Below are 21,435 nucleotides of genomic sequence, written 5' to 3'. Positions count from 1 at the left end.
ATTTGCTGTAGATTTCTGTTTCGGTATCCTTATAGTTATTAGTGCTTTTATTGCCCAACAAAATTGTGAGAACAATGAAGAAAAGCACATGGAACGGGCAAGTACCTTTAAATCAGAACTAACTGATATAGCGATAATGTAATACCACAGTACTTCAAGACGTTTTCACAATACACAATTTTTTTTTCTGACATCTAATAAGTTTGGACAGACAAAGTAGTGCCACATTAAAAAAAAAAAAGATATCTATTAATACAGTGATTTTTATTCAACATTCTACATGCAGGACATATTGTATCTCCAAAATGGTAACTTTACAGGAAAAGGAAAAATCATACTCTACTTTTAATGCATGTCAATGGAACCAGAATTTCTTTCCCAAGTAATTTTGAGTCATTTATTTTGATGCATTCATCAAGAAATGTGCACACAATGCAAAGGCCAACAGGCATTTTCAAATTATGTCAAAAACTGAAAAACGACAAAAATGGGGATATGAGGTTTTCTTCCAACAGCAGCTATGTATGTGTGTGTGAAAAAGTGAAAAAGTGTTTGCCCCTTCCTGATTTCTTATTCTTTTGCATGTTTGTCACACTTAAATGTTTCAGATCACCAAACAAATTTAAATATTAGACAAAGACAGCACAAGTAAATACAAAATGCAGTTTATAAATGAAGGTCTTTATTATTAAGGGAAAAAGAAATCCAAACCTACAGGGCCCTGTGTGCAAAAATGGCCTGCATGGCAGAGTTCCAAGACGAAAACCACTGCTGAGAAAAAGAACAAAGGCTCGTCTCAGTTTTGCCAGAAAACATCTTGATCGTGAATACTCTGGACTGACGAGATAAAAGTTGAACTTTTTGGAAGGTGTATGTCCCATTACAGCTGATGTAGAAGTAACACAGCATTTCAGAAAAGGAACATCATACCAACAGTAAAATATGGTGGTGGTAGTGTGATGGTCTGGGGCTGTTTTGCTGCTTCAGGACCTGGAAGACTTGCTGTCGTAAATGGAACCATGAATTCTGCTGTCTACCAAAAAATCCTGAAGGAGAATGTCCGGCCATCTGTTTGTGACCTCAAGCTGAAGCGCACTTGGGTCCTGCAGCAGGACAATGATCCAAAACACACCACAAGTCCACCTCTGAATGGCTTAAGAAAAACAAAATTAAGACTTTGGAGTGGCCTAGTCAAAGTCCTGACCTGAATCCGATTGAGATGCTGTGGCATGACCTTAAAAAGGCGGTTCATGCTCGGAAACCCTCCAATGTGGCTGAATTACAACAATTCTGCAAAGATGAGTGGCCAAAATTCCTCCACAGCGCTGTAAAAGACTCATTGCCAGTTATCGCTAACGCTTGATTGCAGTTGTTGCTGCTAAGGGTGTGTGTGTGTGTGTGTGTATATATATATATATATATTATATGATAGCTAGCCAAGTAAGTAAGTATTGATTTGCTTCTTGTCCTCCAAAATATGAAAATCAATCTCTGTCAATGTCTGTCCTGCTGTTGTGAGTGTCTTTAGCTCAGACTACGTCTGCTGTTTGGCTAGCTTACTGGAAGCTGGTAAACTGCATAATAATAAAATGCTTTAAATTGAACATACTTAATCTAAAGGTGTGCATTTACCACACCAGCAAACCTGCTGCCTTTCAGTTGAACTGACTTTTTACTTTTAGTACTGTGTTGACCCAGTGTGTTTTATTTATGTGCAAATGACTCAAGTAAATGCAAAGCAGTAATTTGTAGTGTAGTGAAACCAAACATTACCTCCAAACTGTTAACCCATCTGGGTTTTACGAAATGTAAGAGGAGAAGGAGTGTCGGGGGGAATGGCATTTTGTGGGGATGTTTTTAGGAGTTTAGTGCAAACATCATAAATCTGAGTTAGACTATCACATGTGCATAAGCATCCTTTACATGCACAACTTCACTTTTTTTTTAAATGTACATCACAGCTCAGAATACACTATACGGTAGCTGGAAAGATTTTTAGATTTATTATTGACTATATTGACTGAATGTAATCTTTGGTTAATTAATGTATTGTTTCAGTGATTATAAAAGATGATTATATTATCTAATTATTTTTCTGGCAGAATTTCACATTCACAAATGTTAATGTGATCATTTTAAACAAGAATTTATCAGACTTGTAATAGAAGCCTAGCACTGTATGAAATCAACTGCCTTCGCTAAATCTGTTAAGGAGATGAATATGTGTACCGTTTTACATTTTATTTCTATTTTTGTAAATATACAAAAGTAGAAATAAAATTAATTTTTGAAGCTGATGTTGGCTACTTTTTATATGTTATACGTCTGCATACTATATCTAAACGTGTGTGTGTGTGTGTGTGTGTGTGTGTGTACAAAGCTTATTTTTCTATTACTTTCAACAAATTTTAAACAATTTGTGTTGGCGTTTAGTGATACAGCAGTTACTTATCTAACGCTAAATCTCAAATGTGTCCCTATTCCCTACATAGTGCACTGTGTGAGTTTTAAAATTTTGGCTTCTGCTCCTAAATAGTGCACTAACTACATATCCAAGAGGGAATTGTGTACTCGTGGCAGAATAATAAATGGCTCTTGGTTAAATCTATTTTACACTGTTTGGATGCTGGACCTATTAAAAAATAAATAAATAGTGTACTACGTAGGGAGCAGGGAGCTATTTGGGATTCAGCCTAGCTAAGTACTCTTTAACGGCAGCCCGCGCGCAAAATCACTAATTTCAAATTCAACGGTTGTTTGTGCCGACTGTTAAGCTGAACAGCATTGGCTGAGGAACGTTATTTAACTCTTCAAACTGTGCTTCTGAGTTAGTTCTCACAATTATTGTCCTGAAGTGTGTTAAAATGGTTTATAATTATGTTGAATTATGAGTTTATCAAATTACTGTGAGCTTTAGTTCATGGTAAACTAGCTAGTTAACCTAGCTATAGTAGCAACGTTAACGTGAGGTAAGTAAAAGGGGAACTCCACCGAGTTTTCAAAAAATTCTCCATACTTAAATGGTGGAGATGTAAACAAAGTAATTCAGAGTGGTTTGGTGTGAAATGCTCTGTTCTACAGAAACTTACCGAGTCGGAGTTGTTCACAGTGGTGATGATGAACCAGACATCTGAAGACTTTAATAGCTAGGTTAGGTTACCTCTGAAAGCTCACTCGCAGGAAGTTATTACATTAAGATAGCTAACAAATAGTTAGATCGGGAGACGTGTAGGTTCACTGGTGGTTTTGGATATGAGGTTAATACTATTTTTCGGCACTATTTTAAATTATTGTATTTGTGTTGTCGGCATGGCAACCCTTGGTTCCCATCACCATCACTGGAAAGAAATCTCAAGGACTAAATTATTCAGACACTTGGAAAAATTGGTGTTTCCCCTTTAACGTTAACTGTGAATTTAGCCTGCCAGGCTAGTTAAGGTTATCCAAATAAGATTCTGTTGCTTAAGTAGTTTAAACTGGCGGTAAGTTTGTTATTTTTGTTTGGTATTTGAAGCAGAGTCGTGTAATTTAATAGCAGTTAATCTCAGGATATTTCAAACGGTAACGTTAAGTTAAATTAGCTGTTAATCCGTCGTCACTCAGTCACAGGCAGCAAACTGAATTAGCTAATGCGTGTTAGCGTCAGCTTGTGTTGTAAAAGTAAGTAAACCAGACGGTTCACTTTGTATAGTTAACTGTTTACGTTAGACGAGAACTAAACGAATCTTTATTCAGTCGCTAAACTGAAATTACAGTAACATCAAAGCATTCATCAAAGGCATTTCGGTTAATATTCGGAGTCTCTGGCTAACGTTAATCTTTTCAATACTGATGGGGAGTCGACTCCGACTCGACTCTTGGCCAACGACTCTGAGAGTCGAAGTGCTTGGAGTCGACTCTTCAGCTCTGTCGACTTCGTGTTATTTTAAACATGAAGTGGAGATGGAATGAAACGGCGTGGCATTTTAAAACGTGTTCAAGTAATTACGTGGTTGTCTGTAGAGACTCAAAACTACTTTTAGGATGTTTTATCCATTTATCTAAAGTCTTAAAGGGGAATTCTGAATTTTTGAATAATTCAGTCACTAAGATGTAAACAGAGTCACTCAGATTGGTTTGATGTAAAATGGTTCTTTGTAGAGACCTCTTTACAGTGGTGGTGATAGGAACCAGGGGTTCCCATGTCTATAGCACAAATATAGCCCCTTTTTTACTATCCAAAACCACCAGTGAACCTATACGTGTCTTCTGAGTTTACATATGTAATGTTGATGATGGTAAAATAGTGGAAAATATTTTGTTGCCTTACAACACCCTGCATGTGCCCCTCTGCCATGAATGGATTGAAATAAATGAATCAGAATACATTGTAGGCCAAAACAATGTGTCAGACATCGGACAGCATATATCTAACCATTTTACTGTATATAATAACGTTCCGAAAGGGAGCTTTCAGAGGCAAACTCTTAATACGTCTGGTTCCCATCACCACCACTGTGAACAATTCTGACTCAGTATGTGTTAGTAGAACGGAGCATTTCACGTCAAAGCACTCTGAGTGGCTTTGTTTGCATCTCAACCTTTTCATTATGTAGAATTTCTAAAAAATCAGTGGAGTTCTCCTTTAATGTCTTGGTAAAAAATTAAGTGGGGTCAGCTGGAGTCAATAGTCAGAGAGAGCCATGGGTCTCTTGCTCTCTCTATAACAGCAGATTATTAAACCCATGTCTTGCAAGCATGGCAGTAATAAAAGACAGGCTTTGCATCTTCTTTAATCACAGAGCAAACCACATGCAATGTCTGTTGTCGGCGACTCACTACTGCAGTAGTTTAATGGAATAAACGTGGCCAGTGCAGCTCCTTGTGATATAATTATAAATAGCACACTTATGTGTCAAAAATTTCTGCTTCTTCCAACGAGTCAAGGGTATTAATAAATGATTTTTTTACCCTTTTCTGCAGTAACAGCCTCTACTCGTCTGGGAAGGCTTTACACTAGACTCTATGAGGATTTGATTGCATTCAGCCGCAAGAGCATCAGTGAGGTCAGTCCTGAGGTACGTGCTAAGCCATCACTCCAGTTACCGGAGCACCACTGCTCCGCTCCACCCCTGTAGTTGACACTGGGCATAGTGACCTGGGTGGCTTTTCTTGAACATCCCATTCTATTGGCACTGCTTTTCTGTGGAGATTATAAAAGTTATGTGTGTGCAATTGAATGCCTGTGTTAGCAAAAGGTGATTATAAAGTAGCTGAGTTTACTAATTACAAGGGGTGTCTGGATGCTTTTGGACATACAGTGTACTTAACAGCATATTACTATACTTACAACACTATATATTCCTCTGCATAGACGATAGGGGGCACTGTCTACACATAAATGGAAATAGTCAATCTGGTTGTGATCTTCAACTCAAAGTGAGAGGAAAAAGTTTACATGTGATTATTGATACTCAGTTAAACTATGATAGACTTTTACTTTGATAAAGAAAGGATTAAAGTTTCCTAAACATAGAGAGAACACTGGAATTCCAAATAATGGTTTTAAAGTATTAGTAGGCTAATCTTTATTTATATGTTTGTAAATTGGTACTGTAAATATAATTTTTCTTCTTATGATTATTTTTATTGCCTTGGATTGTTATTGTGTGCCTCCATTCCTCAAAACCTGTTTTCTGATTGTTGACTGCAGCTGTCTACAGCGTTTTCTTCCAGTGATGATCTTCTTCCAGAGATTGTTCTTTTAAGCGTTTTATAACTCTGTGTGACGACGATGTTTACAGATTTCCATTTGTGTGTGCGCAGTAAGGGTGTCTGTGCTCTAGAATAACTCCAACTTCATTCCAGATGACCTGCATGGGACTAACGCACACACGCAGATGACCATCACTCCAAAGGAATGCAACTAAAGTTTCCAGAAGTGTGTCCCCCCCCACCCCCTCCATACTCCAGGCCGTTACAAAGCCTATCAATTCATGGCAGCTCTCCACAAACAACTGGATGTCGTAAGAGCTCACACTAGTGAAACAGGAGTTGGGGCACAGCCCCCTATTAAGTAGCAGATTGTGGAGAGATTCTGCCCATTTGGAAACAGGCTTCCTATCTGGGACGTCCTGGGACGAAACCCCCCTGCTCCTCCTCCAGAAATCATCACACTGCAGCAGGGGCATCTCTGCAGAAACCTGCACTTTTTCACAGTAACATTAAAGCGAGGCAGAGGAAAGCTGTCACATCAGGTCAGAATCATCTTGATTTTGCGAGATTTTGTGATGTATTAAGTGATTATTGTTTCTTTGGACACTGTCTGGGATTTGGTAAGTGTTGAAGTAACAGCAATACTTTTGAATATCAAAAGCATATTAAGAGTCTGCATTACAGTGGAGGATTTTTTTTCAAAGAAAAAGAGCTGATAGGAAATTTTAAAGTGTTTTTTATATATTGTAGGGTCTTTTGGTTTGTGATTAATGCTCATTTCTTTCATTTGATGATATAAATTCTAAAAAATCATTCACACAACTTTAGAAATACCTGTAATTAAATTATGGTTATTATAGTGAAATGTTAAAAGCTTAATTATGATGCTTTGCAATGTCTTTAGACCAGTTAATATGACTTGGATTACTTGTGTTGGACTCAAGTTACTTTTGTGCGATTTACCATTGAAACAAAAGTGACTGGTCAGGTAGCTGTAACCTTCTCCAGGAGCACAAATGAGAGAGGTATTATACAGGAGGTACCTTGCCTAAGAACATTTAAAGGCGATTAAGATTTTCAGTCAGTTTTTCTAGTCTGTGGGCTTATTTTAGGTGATGAGTGAATATTACACTTGAAGATTCAAAGAAATTGCCTTTTTACAATGTACAGTAGTTTATTTTAGGTTTATTTCTCTGCATCCTTTTGTAGCTGAGTCCCAGATTTTTGTGGTTTAGTTCAGAGGTTTTATTGCAGTCCTCATAGATTCCAGTCCAGTCCACGTTTTATTCTATTACAGCTCCAAACTCACCTATAGCCGGTAAAAAATGGGCTGTAAATGTGGATTACTGGCTTCCAGTGTATTAGGAACAGCATTAAAAAAGACTGGGTGAAGGTCCAGGACGTCTGGACTAAAAACTCACGAAATAGAGACAGAACATTTGAATGAGAGAGGGAATGAAAGGAAGAGAATAAGAACACAGAAGACCATTTAAAGAGAGAGTAAAATGTTATGGAAGAAAGACAGAGAGAGAGGGAGAGGGGGAACATTATAGGTAGTAAGAAAACCTTTAAGGGAGACAAAGAGAGAGAAATTAAGAGACCATTTAAAGAGAGGAAGCCATAGAGAGAGACAGAGAGATAGTGAGAGTGAATTTCTGTGGATCACTGATGGTTAATTTTTTATATAACACTCGCTGTATAGAGTGTAACTGTGAGTTTGTGTTATAGATCCTTCATGCGCTGCTGAGACAGACAAACGATGATGATAAAGATGAGGGCAAAAGTGGTGTCTGCCTTCATCACACTGACATTGCTGTCATCTATTAAAGCTCAAGATCAAGGTAAAGCAAACCATCTCTGTCTCCAACCTTCTTTCCTACTCTGCTTCTATCTCTCTTTTGCTCTTTCTCTCTCTCTTAAGGTTTTCTCTCTTTCCCTGAACCATTCTCTTGCTTACTCTTTGTCTTTCTATCTCTCTTTCTCTTTAACTCTCTTAATTTTTTTCTCCCTTTCTCTCTTTCTCACTCTTTTTCTCTCTCCCATCTCTCTCACTATTTCTTTGCTCTCTTAAGCTTTTCTCTCTCCCTGAAACAATCTCTTGTCTCTTTCTTTCTCTTTCTTAAACTCTCCCTTAATTTTCTCCCTCCCTCTCTCATTTTCTCTCTCCACTCTCTTTCTTGCTCTTTCTGTTTTGCTCTCTCTTGTAAAGTGTCTCTCTCTCTGTTGATCTATTGATCTATATTTTTCTCACCTTATTTTTCTTTCTGTAATAATATGATCTTGCTTCTTTCCAAATAAAAATATTTAGTTATGTGTATTTAGTTCACTTGTTTTATTTGCACTTTAGTAACCAGCTGTATTTAAATGTATTTGTTTTGTTTTAATTCTATCATGTGTATGTATCTGTATTATTCTACCATCTGTATTTAGATGTATTTCTTTTTAATTACACATTTCTTAATATATTTTTTGTAAATATAAGTGAAATATGTTTTTTCTGTGCTACCCTACTTTATTCAAAATGGTACATCCATGTTGAGCGTTTTGTCAGTGTTCTGATGTGGTGTCTAATAGCTAAGACTTATTTGGATTAAAAAAACATGAAAGTTAAACAACACACGGCTGAAAACTCAGGCAGCAGATTAATCTTACATGTTGTACCACTCTACAGCCAGCTGTGGCATTAGGCTCAGTCAGCCTCCAGCAGATGGGGTTTTATGTGTAATGTGTGATCTTGACCACTAAGTGGAGAGAATTTAGTGCTTAAAAGAAGGAAAGAAAGAAATATTTCAGTGCAAGACAAAAAATGATAAAACCAGTGAGTTTATTCAAATACAATTTTGTGAAAATATAATTCTCAGAAAAGGCTTTTGTTCCTCAACCAAGGACAGGTAATCTATATCATGTGGCAGAACACTTATTCATACTGTCTAAAAAGGAAGAAAAAAAATGAACGCTGCAACTGGACTTTATCACAGTTGAGCGTAAAACAGTACGGCATTGCTGGTGTTCAGTGAAAAGCCGGATGGAACATTTTACTGCTTTCATCTTGAGCGCAGTCTGGAGGCCAACTTTCCCCTTCATTTTTCTCCTTTCCTACAGAGCACATTGACAAAATTATGTCTTTTTTCAAAGAAAAGAGAGTGTCTCCTGAATTATCTTCTGAATTTGTGACATTTTGCCATTTTTGTTAATAATCAGTAACATCTGAAGTCGTTATGTTTATGTGATTTCAATTTGTTTACGTATAATTCATGTGTTTGAGACGTTACATTTGAGGATGATGTTGAATAGATGAAGATACAAGGGATCAAGAGAAGGCCTTATCAAAGATCATGACCACTAGGAGCCAAAAAACTTCTACGACGGCGTTTGACAAGTTAAATGCTGCTTTAACATGATCTGCAATAGGCAAATAGGTTTTGGTAAGGCAAATTCTACATTAATCATTTAACACATTCACATATTGAATTGGGATGGTAGTAGTTAATTGGCTTAGTGTTGATTTACATAACCAGTTACTTCAATAGGCCATGTATAGTTTGCAATAACAATGAAATAAACTATCTATTTTATATTTAGAAAATATATGTATATATAAATATATATCAACTTTCAGAGTTGATAAAGTTTTCGACAGAATTTGCAATATGAACACTGCAGAGCAAATAAGGATACGGTCGAAATTGCAACCCATGTTAAAGGAATAGTTAAGTCAAAAAGATAATGTTGCTAACAATGAAAATTAATAGTAACCAGTTAGCATTATGTAAATGATATTATCCGTATAGGCTCCTAGCTTTGATTTGTTGATAGCATGGTTGAGCTATGCCTTTCAGTGGAGCTGCCTATGTGAGTATTTCAAAGAAAAAGATGATAAATATGTATAGATGTGTAAGCTATTGTTTTATAAGTCAACCACTTATCCCTGAAACACAAATCACAACATCAAACAAACGATCAGGTACAGATCACCTCTTATGCTAGCTGCACAAATGTTAAACTACTCATGTTTTTTATCGTAACAATATAAAATAGTTTTTACTTTTGGGTAATTGAATACTATTGGTTTATAAATACAGATATTCGAAAAGCAGAAATCATTAAAATGATGATTCTCTATTTTAAATATTTCAACATTACGTTAAAATCAACTGCATCCAGGCAGCTGAATGGCATGGATGAGCACAGTAATAAGTAAGTGTGTTTTTATGAGGAGCTGAAAGCTAGTGGTTGGGGATTTGGGGCCCATTTGGATTCAGAAATGGAAGCCAGCATCAAAGTTGAGTTGGTCAACCAGGTTGGTGGATTTTATTTTTAAAATGTCCCTGCCCTGGTCAAGCTTTGGCTCTGGTCACTATTTGGCTTGAGCCATTGCTTCACAAAATATTTTATTGTGATATTCTTAAAGTACATGCACACACAAACAAACACACATGCATACAGTTATACAGCCAAATATACCACACAACACAGCAAGAATATCACTTTAAAATATTTGTAAATATGTTCTCCATGTAGTTCGTCTTGTACATGGAACCTACAAGTTGTTGCAAACAACTTTTCATGTACATGTGCATTGGAAAGACCCTGCCATAGTCTGCCCAATGTGACCAACGACCTGTTCCACCTAGATCCTTTTTGTTTGTTTCTGTTCGTTTCACTTGTCCTATTTTAATTTCGTACCAGTCACCTCATGTGTTATCTTCATTTAAGTTGTGTCATTGACTTTAACTCTGAAAAAGAACGTACACAAGTGTCACCACTGACGTTGTGTATTCTTTTATGAGGTTTGCAATGGATTGTCACTGTGTGCAATATGAACTGACATGTTGTTTTCAAATGACACTCTTCCATTGTACAATCAATATCCAAATATGTGTCATTGTAAACAGTTGTACAGCAGTTCACCACAGTAAACTCAGCTGTGTTGGACTGGCTGCTTTGACTGCATGCAAACTGTGAAAAACTTGGCACTCTCCAGGTCTTTGTGGATCACTTGTTTTGGTCTGTGTGTGTGCTTGAGTCAGTCCGTGGCCTTTCTGTGGCCAGACAGCTCAAACAGATGTCATTTGATCAAAAATGGCATTATTTCTTTTTGTACCTTGCTGTGACTCCTGCCCCAACAATGAACTTGACAACTTCAGAAATGAAGTGTTGATTGTTGGGGTCCCTATGTGTTCTTATCAGAAATACATTTTTTGTTTGACTTGTTCCTTACATTGACTTGAACTGCCTCCTCTTTTTGCAGTAATGCCTCCGTCGGATTTGAGATTTAAAATTTTAAATGAGAGCACAGTACAGATGACATGGAAGCTGCCCCTGACAAGGATAGAGGGCTTCAGAATACAAGTAGTGTCAAATATAGGTAGGTAATCATTTCTGAGCGTTCATGTTGGCTCAGCTTTGGCTGGAGCTGTATTTTAGTTGAAACCGTCAGCCATTTCAGTCTCCTTCAACTTGTACAACCTGTGATGTTTAAATAAAAGCATGAATAAATTCATAACAATTATAACTGCAGTACATAGCCGCTCATGTCAAATATTGTTTTCTTGGCAATGGCAGCCGTAAGAAAAAAGCAGAAATTTGAACAGAACAGAAATGAAGCAACGTAACTCCCACGTTTTTGTAGTTAACACTGTCGTTTGCATCATCTGTCATTTTTTTCTGTCTGCTCCCACCGTAGATGAGCCTGTGAAAGAGTTTACGCTTCCTGCCTCTACAACAAAGACATCCATTAAAGACTTAACCCCTGATGTGGATTATGTTGTAACAATATCTTCGTATTCTGGATCAGAGGAGAGTTTACCCATTTCTGGCCAGATTACAAGTAAGTCATGTGCTGAATGTCTGTGCTGTGTTGTTTTATTTATTTTCCTATATATATTCATTTTTATTTTTTTATTTTTTTTTATTTTTTAGTTCAGTCAAGTGGGTCTGAAGGAGCTCCTAGAAGACCACAGGTTTCAGATGTAGTCAGTAAGTACATCTCTCTCTCTCTCTCTCTCTCTCTCTCTCTCTCTTTCTCTCTCTCTCTCTTTCTCTCTCTCTCTTCTCTTCGCTCCTCTCTTTTCACCCCTCCACCCCACCTTTAATCTGTTGCCTTCCTTAGCCTCTAGGCTCTTTCCATTCGACTGTGGCCTTTAGAAATGTTCTGTAATTTTTTACCCTTCTTAATGAGTCCTGATAACACTTAGCTTGTTAGACAGCTTGATCAAGTGAGTCACTCAGCGTCTGAGTCGGTAGGTCCCTAGTGCCTGGCCTAAGTAAAGACAACCCACTGAAAACAGTTAGAGAAGTGGAAGGCATTACAGCAGCACACTTTATGAGAACACTGTGCTCTCCCCCTTAATGAATTTTTCACTTTTCCTTTCTCTGCTAAGGTAAAGGGGATTCCTCCCACACTGATTAAGTCAAGTTCATTTATGAAGCACACAAAGCAACAGTTGGGCGAAAATAAAATGTGCACAAGTTTCCCCTTGGCCTAAATATACTCAATCAGCAATGACAAGGCTAATGTAGCTAACAAGTAATCGTGCTACCTGACCAATTCGCATAGCAACCGCAGCTTAAATCATTGCACACTTACTTCAAACCATGTTGAACTGTTAAGTAATTGCAAATAGACTTACTTTTGTGGTTTCTGATGCTGTATAGGATACTTTAATCTATAACAGTATGTAGTTTGCACAGTGGTAAATGGGGGGTATAAGCTTACTTTATGTACGTTACCCTCATATAGACCAATACAACACACTTGCATGGATGAAGAATACAAGAAAAATAAAAGAAATGGCCATTAAACAGCTTGGTAAAGTGCAACAACCCAAGCCTGTGAGATGATTAAACGCTGAGTAACTTTCCAAATCATGTGAGTGATGTAGTTTGGGTTAGTGGGGAGGAACCCCGGCAGTAATAATTACTCCTTTAATTATTCTGGGTATTGCACAGAAGCAACATTTTTCATCGCACATTGTCACCTGAGGGCTGTACAGTTTGAAATATGTTGCACTTGCATTCTCCAAGAAGAGGGCCAATAGAAAGACAGTAATTGATTTGCCTTGCTTGTTGCAGTGTAAGTTAGCTCAGCTGCAGAGCACAATTAAAGCATGGATTTTTAGTTTTATAGAATGAGATTTGGGTTATTTTATAAACGGGAAACGGTCTGAAATCTTTGCTGCATTTGCTTTTACATTTACACCCTGGAGATGTCTTCATTAAAATGCAACTTCCATGTCAAAAACACTGTGAAGGTCAGCCTGAGTTTGTTCTGCAGAGGTCATGTAATTATGTGTCCCAATGGCATACACTTAAACACTTATACTTATTCTAACTGGTTTTTGAGTATATAGTTTACTGTGTATTCCCAAGGGCAAAAGTTGAGCATACAGAACAAATCCAACATGCATGCGTAGAATATGTTGTTGCCTAACTAAGAAGGCCAACCCCAGACTTACAGGGACTTATAGGATTGGTTAATAAAACAGCACTCCTCTATGGCGGTATGTTTGCTGTCTCGCAGTACGATAGAAAGAATAATTTGAGAAAACCAAAAATAAACTAGACAGTGTATACTAAGGGGTATTAATGTTTAGTGTACAGCTGGCGCACAGCACGTTTTTCTTTATTGACACTATGCCCGCTGACCTGTTTCCCATTTCCCAGAATGCTCCGCCAGTGCGCTGGTTGACCTAGTCTTCCTGGTGGATGGCTCTTGGAGTGTGGGACGAGAGAATTTCAAGCACATCCGTAACTTCATCTCGACCGTGGCTGGGGCCTTTGACATTGGAGAGGATAAAAGCAGGGTGGGTGTAGTTCAGTACAGCACAGACGCCCGTACAGAATTCACCCTCAATCAGTATCTCAGACGAGTTGAGCTGCTCAGAGCCATCAACAGTCTACCTTACAAAGGAGGAAACACCATGACAGGTATTTTCCACACCTACATGCACACACATTTGCTTTCCAGTATGAATTGTTTGTATAACTATATTTATGTAATAATAGTAATATGTCCCATGTGTATTTTGTGTAAGTATGTTATGTGTAATACATAATGAGATTTTTCTGAGCCTGATGTTAAACCTAATCCTTACCTTAGGTATAGGAAAAGAGATTATTTAACCATTTCATTAAAAAAAAATGAAACAGAACTTTTGTAAAAAAAAATGTCAGGGCCAGTGTGCTGCTCCAGACATTGTAGTTTATAGCTTTTTTTCTGTTTTCTCTACAAAGTCAGGAAATTTTTGTTCTGAAAATGCAAAGCCATGCATGGTATTTGATCGTAATCACCCAGTGAATAACTGCTGGGGCTTTGAGATTGAAGAGCCAATTATTCTGTCAAATTTGATGATGATTTATGATGATATTGGGAGTCAGTCTCCTAGAGACGAAATTGTCTACCATTTAATTCACTAAGGATTAATGTGAAAAGACTGAATATTTCATCACAAATTGTCAAATCATATATACATACTTACTTTAATGTCTTTACAACTGTCCACACACCGCTGCACATGCACACAGTTTCGTCTGCTATTAAGCAGACTGCATTGTGTAATAGTGAGTCAGCATTGTGTTGTCTGTCTGATTTGAGCTCATGGCTGCTGATGGAGACTCCCAGCCAAGTGTTCAGCGGTCAAGGCCAAAATCTACTCATGGCCTCAACTTCCCTCTTTACACTGATACTCCATGCTTTCTCTTGTTTTCTTCAGGCAGGCAGCTCAATCTGAGTTGTTTGTTTTCTGCATTTTGAATTGCAGAAATCCTCAAGAAATACAACATTTTCCAAAATTTGTATATGACTTCAAGTCCGTTGTCATTTGTCATTTGGTGGATGGCATATTTTGGTTCCTGTCCCAGGCCTAATCAGTTTACATACCCCTGCATCATTACTATGATAACACGTGAACATGCAAGCAACTGTTATAATCTTCTACAATCTCTCAGATCACATTTAGACATTTGTAACTTTCAATGTGGATGTTTAGCTGTAGTAAAGTTTGATATAGAGCCTCTGTTACCTCAAAATGAATCACAATAGCAATTGTCGCCAATACATTCTGACTCTGTTTCCTGCATATTATTTAATGTTGTTTGTGTAGGTGATGCATTGGACTATCTGCACAAAAATATTTTCACTGAAACGGCTGGTGCCAGGAAAGGATTCCCCAAGGTTGCAGTGGTGATCACGGTTGGAAAATCACAAGACCCGGTTGAGGACTATGCAAAAACACTGAGGGACAGTGGAGTTGAGATATTTACCCTGGGTATGTGGGAGTCTAAATGTCTTGCAGAAAATTATGTCCTCTTTAATGCTCACACTTCACATCTCCTGCAGGGAATCATGAAAACCTTGAGCAGTCAAAGACTAATCAAATGGTTTTTGCAGACACTGTCCTCAGTACTATCATAGTTTCCTACTTCTGAAGGAAAAATAAGCTCCTTTCAAATGTTTTCCATTGACCTGACCTCCTTATTTCAAAAAGGCTGAATGGCACACTATTAATCCAGCTGGATTTGCTTTGAAAAGTGGGAAATGATAAGCTGCTGCATCGTTTCACATGTTTATAGAGTACAACTAGTTCGAAACATTCTTTGCAGCTGTGAAACCTGAAAGAAGTTAGTAATCTTTGATCATTTTCACATGCTGCCATTGGCTTTACAAGAAGCATTTGGGATTTACAGGTGTTGACGTTTAAAACATAAATGAGTAAACTTCCTGGCTTTGGCTAGAGATCAAAATTAAGACAGTTCCACGTTTTCCTCATTTTGTATGGCACCATGTGCTGTATGTTTAACACATTTTTTTGTTCCTTTGCCAATCAGGCATCAAAGACGCTGATGAGGAAGAGTTAAAGCAAATGGCTTCCACTCCATACAGCGCGCACGTCTACACCGTGTCCAACTTTGATCTGATTAGGAATGTGCAGAAATCTCTCACCACACAAGTGTGTGCTGGAATAGAAGACCAGCTAAGCTCACTGGCCAGTGGCGAGGAAGGTAAAAAAACAAACACACAAAAAAGAAAGCAAACACATCATTACCATCACAGACACTACAAGATAGGCCAAAGGTATAGAATAAATGTGATTTTTCAAAAATATTTAAAGGAAAAAACCTTCACTTCTTTTGTTGATAACAGTCCCTTATAGTCCCACCAACATTTTTTTTGGGTGAAAAACATCTTATAGATCTGACTTGTAACTCTCATGCACTCACTCATGCACTCACTCACACTTGTTTAGCAGGATGAAGATTGTCCACAAGGAGGCGCTTTTGTTGCTCTAATTAAGATTACGCATCAGTGACCCTTTTTGTCTCTTTGTGTCCTTGTTAATCCATAACTAACTCCCATTAAATTTTACATATTAAGACAAAATATGAAAGAATTGTCTGTGTATGAGAATCACTGAAATAGCAAGATAGGACAAGGATGGATGATCACAAAAAGATGACTCTTCATTCAGAATCAATGAAGTTTGTAAAATTTCACTCCCTTCATGTTGTGCAGTGGTGGAGCCGGCCTCAAACCTGCAAGTGACGGAGGTGGCCTCTAAATCCATGCGGCTGACGTGGGACGCTTCTCTGGGTGAAGTGACCAGTTATAAACTACAGCTGGTTCCCATGCTGGCGGGCAGCAAGAGGCAGGACCTTTATGTGGGTCCCACTCAGACCTCTGTGAATGTGAGAGATTTGATCCCGGAAACTGAGTACGAAATCAGCCTGTTCGCCCTAAGAGGCCTGACCCCCAGTGAGCCCGTCATAACCTTTCAAAAGACCCAGCCAGTCAGAGTCTCATTAGGTATGTACAGAAACCATAGTGCTATCCTCTGCAACACTGTATGAACCATAAGTTACACCAGCCATCAAAGGTTTGGGGACACCTTGATTTCTTTTGTATTTTTTTTTAAGTAGTGCTTGATTTTCCTTGTTATTTCTCAATTAATGAATACCTGCAAAGTCTTTTTGAATGTTTTTGTAATACTTCAGGTATATTTTGCTGCACTTAAGTTTATGTGTGTCAAATTATCTTGCTTGCAGGTTTATCCTAAACAATAATGTGACTGTTTTGTTTTTCAAACTATTTTAAACGTCCATATTGAAACTCTTGACCCACCTGAAAGGTTTAAATGCTGGGTTTGAGTTTGAATGACAGGCTCTAAACCAACAAATAAAACATGCCCAGTTGTATTAAAAACATTTTGAAAAGCTAAGTTCCTCAAACCTTTGACAGGCAGAGCATGTCTGTTGGTAAAGGACATACTGCATCTAAAATACCATCGAGCTACTGAGCATGTGCTTTATAACATTTATTGTTCTAGAATGTTCTCTTGGAGTGGATGTCCAGGCTGACGTTGTCCTCTTGGTCGACGGGTCGTACAGTATAGGCCTGGCCAATTTTGCGAAAGTGAGAGCTTTCCTGGAGGTTTTGGTCAACTCTTTTGACATTGGACCAAACAAGGTTCAGATCAGCCTGGTGCAGTATAGCAGGGACCCACACACCGAGTTTTACCTGAACACACACCACGATCACAGCGCAGTTGTTAAAGCAGTGAGGACGTTTCCGTATAGAGGTGGTTCCACCAATACTGGCAAAGCTATGACCTATGTGAGGGAGAAAATCTTTATTGCAAACCGAGGAGCTCGCCATAGTGTTCCTCGAGTGATGATCCTCATCACTGACGGAAAATCATCAGATGCCTTCAAAGACCCAGCCACCAGGCTAAGGAATAGCGATGTGGAGATATTTGCTGTTGGAGTGAAGGATGCTGTGAGGTCAGAACTGGAAGCCATTGCAAACCCTCCTGCAGAAACTCATGTCTACACTGTAGAGGACTTTGATGCCTTCCAGAGGATTTCCAAAGAACTGACCCAGTCCATCTGTCTTCGCATTGAGCAGGAGCTTATAAATATCAACAAGAGAAGTGAGTAGCCTTTTGTAGTTTTTTGCTTTTGTGTTCTATAGTGTTGTAAAGTTATTTTGGGAGATCTACTGCTGTGGACATCGAGGGAGACAAGGAGAAACTCTAGGCTTTAAACTCTAGGCTTATCAGTTATTAATCTTAAGGCTTATTATGCAGCAAGTACTATGCACTACATAATAGCTGTCTGCACAATGTGAACAAAATATCAAATTGTGATTACGGTATGCCTTGTAATATATTCAAGGCATATTAGCAAACCAAAATAGTTAACTTTTGTTTGAAACAAATTTGGAACTGTGGTTAGTCAAGATGCTCACAACACATGGTGAAAAACATTGTGATTGGTTAGAGAACTTGCATATTGCAGTCTTCTGGAAAAGGCCAACATCACAATAACAATTAACAAATGATGTATTACATAATCCTAGTAACTACTATGAAATTACTGTTTAAAGTATGTGATTCTGTGAGTGAGAACTGGAAACCTAGACTCGCTGACAGGCCTCTTAGAGTTTAACAGGTTAAGTTCAATTTTACGTTGATATTTCAGTCTGACCTAAGATCCCAATACCAAGTATTAAATGTTTACATGGGGTTTATGATCAGTGTCTACCAATATGCCAACCAGAAAAATGTGGTTGGTATAGTGTAGTGGGTAACATCTCTGTCCTCCACACTGCAGACTGAGGTTTGATCCCTTGCTGGGGCAAGCAACCTGTGCTGTACCAGTAAGAATCCTTGGGCAGTACTCCTAACAATAGCTTCGTCTACCTCTGTAAAACGATCAAACTGTAAATCACTTTGGACAAGACTGTCTGTCAAATGCCACAAATGTAAATTTACAGCTTTACCTTCTTAACTTGATGCATTTGTAGTAATGCTAATAATTATGTGTGTCTAAAAGTGCATCTCCTATGATTATTGTTCTTTTTGCTTTTTGGCTTAGTAAAAATGTGGTAGACACATGTAAAGATCTTTTCAGGAGTAAATGGTTGGTGCATGTTGCAATGTAGGTGCCAAATCTAAGTCACTCTGTATTACAAAGCTCAATAGGTAGGCGTCCATGCCAGCAAATTGTGCAACTAGAGGTTTTGGCATATGTAATGCTTAGATAATGGCAAATATAGCGATTAAATGCTGGCTCATGGATCGTGGTTAGACATGACAGTTTAAATGAACCCTAATTTTGTGAATTGTCGTTGTGTTCTAGGACTGATCCCACCCAAGTCCCTGAGCTTTTCTGAAATTTCCTCCAGACAATTCCGAGCCATGTGGGCCACAGATGCAGTCAATGTTGAGTCCTATCTGGTTCAGTACAAGCCTACTGCTGATCCAGCCGCAGGATATGTCTCTATTTCAGTACCAGGCGACACCACCACAGCAATGTTAGTCCATCTCACCCCCCTCACGAAGTATGAAGTCAATGTCTACGCCCAGTATGATAAAGGAGAGAGTTTTCCTCTCACTGGTTTTGAGACTACACTGGAAGGTCAGTTCCTCTTTCACAAATTACAGAGAATTGTGGATGCTTTTAGGTTTTGAGTGTGTAATAAGTAACGCTGCCTGTAGCATGCACAATGGAAACGAAATGCAACCTTCAGCATCATGTGCATCATATATTTGTGTTTTCAGTGCATTGTTTTAGAAAAAATCCAAACTCGGAATCAAAACCGCATCACATCGAACCTTGATGAAGTTTGATACTTCATAATACATTTAGTTGTTTCTAAAAAATCAGAATCAAATGAAATCATTGTGAGGTCAGAAAGTTACACCCCTAGTTTATATCAGTTCCCCTCTTTTCATTCTTGATACTATTTAACTCTTGTTTTAGAAATATCTGCAACTCAGAACATATATTCCACAGCTTCTTAATTTTTTTTACAGCTTTCAAACGTCCTACTAATGACTTTGATTGAAAGGGCTGTCATGACCATTAAATTTTAGCTGATGATTAACTGTCATAAATAATTCCAATTAACAATTTTATTGTCGTTTCTTGTTCATTGCCCACAACTACTAATGCGGAATCCAGGGTTAGCTACTAAGTAAACATAGCTAGGAAGCAAGATGGCTAATCAGCTAGTCTGGTTTTTCCTTTTTTTAGCCATCTTGCTTCCTAGTTATGTTTACTTAGTAGCTAACACTGGTTGTACTTTCAAAATAACAAACTACAGTCAAAAATGTCCACAGTTACACAGAATCATATGCAGAGCAAAGCTGCTTTTATTTATTGAGAGTGAAAATATAATAGAAAATCACTCATTTTATCACAGACATCATATATGCTAAAAATATTTCTTGGACTTCTCTCTATTTCTTGCACAGCCCTCTAAAACACAGAGAGGTTAGAACTTTTCTTGTTGTCACAAGTCCCACAACATGTCTCAGTGAATGTATTTACTGCTTTTTTTTATTTACATTTACTTGCCCAACCCAGCACACCCAATTCACACTTTGCTTACTGTGGCATAATATGACTGTGAAATATAAGGACCCGTCTCAAATAACTAAGATCCTGTAAAATGATTATAAAATTTTGTGATATTGAAAATATTGATTCCACATTATTGAATGGTAGTGTACATGAGTTTTCCCTTTTTGTCGTAGAACAAGGAACTGTAGGTAACCTGCAGGTGTCTGAGGAGACCACAGACAGTTTCCGTGTGACTTGGGCGGCCGCTCCAGGCCCAGTGGTCAGATATAGGCTGACCTACAGGCCTGTCAGGGGTGACAGCGCTGCATTGGAGGCAGCCACAGAGGGCACCGAAACCAGCATCATCCTCAAGCAGCTGTCCCCCATCACTACCTACAGAGTGAGCGTGGCAGCCGAATACCCATCAGGCATTGGGCCACAGATGCACATTGACGGCACGACTAAAGAAGGTGGGTGGCACGGTATGGTAGACATGATGCATATTTTCCCCTCATAATTATTTTATGTGCCTGATATCCTGCCGGTTAAAAAATTCCAACCGCACTGGCATGTTATTAAGCCAGCCTTTAGGAGGGAAGTCAGCACAAAGCGTTAACCTCCGGCATTCAGTTGGGGAATTTTCACAACAAGAAACACAGAGCATAAGAATTTGCACTGGAGCTACATGGCTAATGTAGCTAACAGCTGCATAACATATTGTGTGTTAACTGTCATTGTGATTGCCGCCTTTGCAATACTGATATTGGGGTAAAATGTAAATGTGGTTCTAACCAATCACAACACATTTTACTGTGCGCTGTGAATGAAGGTGTTCATATAATCTAACAATTATATTAGTCAGGATAATGCAGACTAGTGTTTAACCATGTCACATCATTGATTTACTAATACATATTTAAGATGCAACAACCGTATTGCATGCGATTTAAATGCAGTATTAGTATTTTCTTCATATGGTGCAGCCCTAGTAGCTAACAAGTAATGGAAGTTTCACCTCTATTATTAAGCCTTTGGCAGAGGAGTGTGAACCTCAGGCATAGGGCGTTTGACTGTGGAATGTTCACAACGGAACGCAACACGTAAGGGCTAAGATACTCCTCTGTGATGAAACGTTACCCAGGAAATGATCACACTCGTTAGCACGGGAGCCAACTCTCTGGGGAGGCTGACGGAAATAAACAAAAACCGTTTCCATTCTCCAAGGCAACAGAATTCCAAACAACTGCTATCGAGGCCCAATGCAGTTAGTATCCATGGTCCAGCTGCTCCTAGCAGGCCACTTTCACCAATGCAGCTGTGATACTTTCAGCTTCTATTAGAAGCAGCAAACATATCCCAGGGTATGACTTTGCTGAGCAGTTCATCCAACTCTCCTTT

At 38.4% G+C, this 21,435-nt stretch overlaps 1 protein-coding gene across 4 annotated transcripts in view; it reads left to right on the top strand.

Annotated features, from left to right (window-relative positions):
* Nucleotides 1-6,033: 6,033 nt before the first annotated feature.
* col12a1b (collagen, type XII, alpha 1b) overlaps nt 6,034-21,435 on the top strand; it is a 91,951-nt gene continuing 76,549 nt past the window's right edge. For 3 of the 4 annotated variants that reach the window (XM_036582169.1, XM_036582168.1, XM_036582170.1), the window contains exons 1-12: nt 6,034-6,236; nt 7,423-7,535; nt 10,946-11,062; nt 11,381-11,524; nt 11,617-11,673; nt 13,360-13,623; nt 14,799-14,963; nt 15,523-15,696; nt 16,208-16,498; nt 17,019-17,621; nt 18,832-19,110; nt 20,232-20,507. In XM_036582169.1, the coding sequence (XP_036438062.1) occupies nt 7,454-7,535; nt 10,946-11,062; nt 11,381-11,524; nt 11,617-11,673; nt 13,360-13,623; nt 14,799-14,963; nt 15,523-15,696; nt 16,208-16,498; nt 17,019-17,621; nt 18,832-19,110; nt 20,232-20,507 (2,452 nt within the window). In that variant the 5' untranslated portion in view covers nt 6,034-6,236; nt 7,423-7,453. The remainder of the gene's footprint in view (nt 6,237-7,422; nt 7,536-10,945; nt 11,063-11,380; nt 11,525-11,616; nt 11,674-13,359; nt 13,624-14,798; nt 14,964-15,522; nt 15,697-16,207; nt 16,499-17,018; nt 17,622-18,831; nt 19,111-20,231; nt 20,508-21,435) is intronic. The other variant, XM_036582173.1, reaches the window with a different exon arrangement.

This window comes from Colossoma macropomum, unplaced genomic scaffold, assembly GCF_904425465.1.
Source record: "Colossoma macropomum unplaced genomic scaffold, Colossoma_macropomum, whole genome shotgun sequence".
Lineage (NCBI taxonomy): Eukaryota > Metazoa > Chordata > Actinopteri > Characiformes > Serrasalmidae > Colossoma > Colossoma macropomum.
This window is presented reverse-complemented; position numbering and strand designations above follow the sequence as displayed.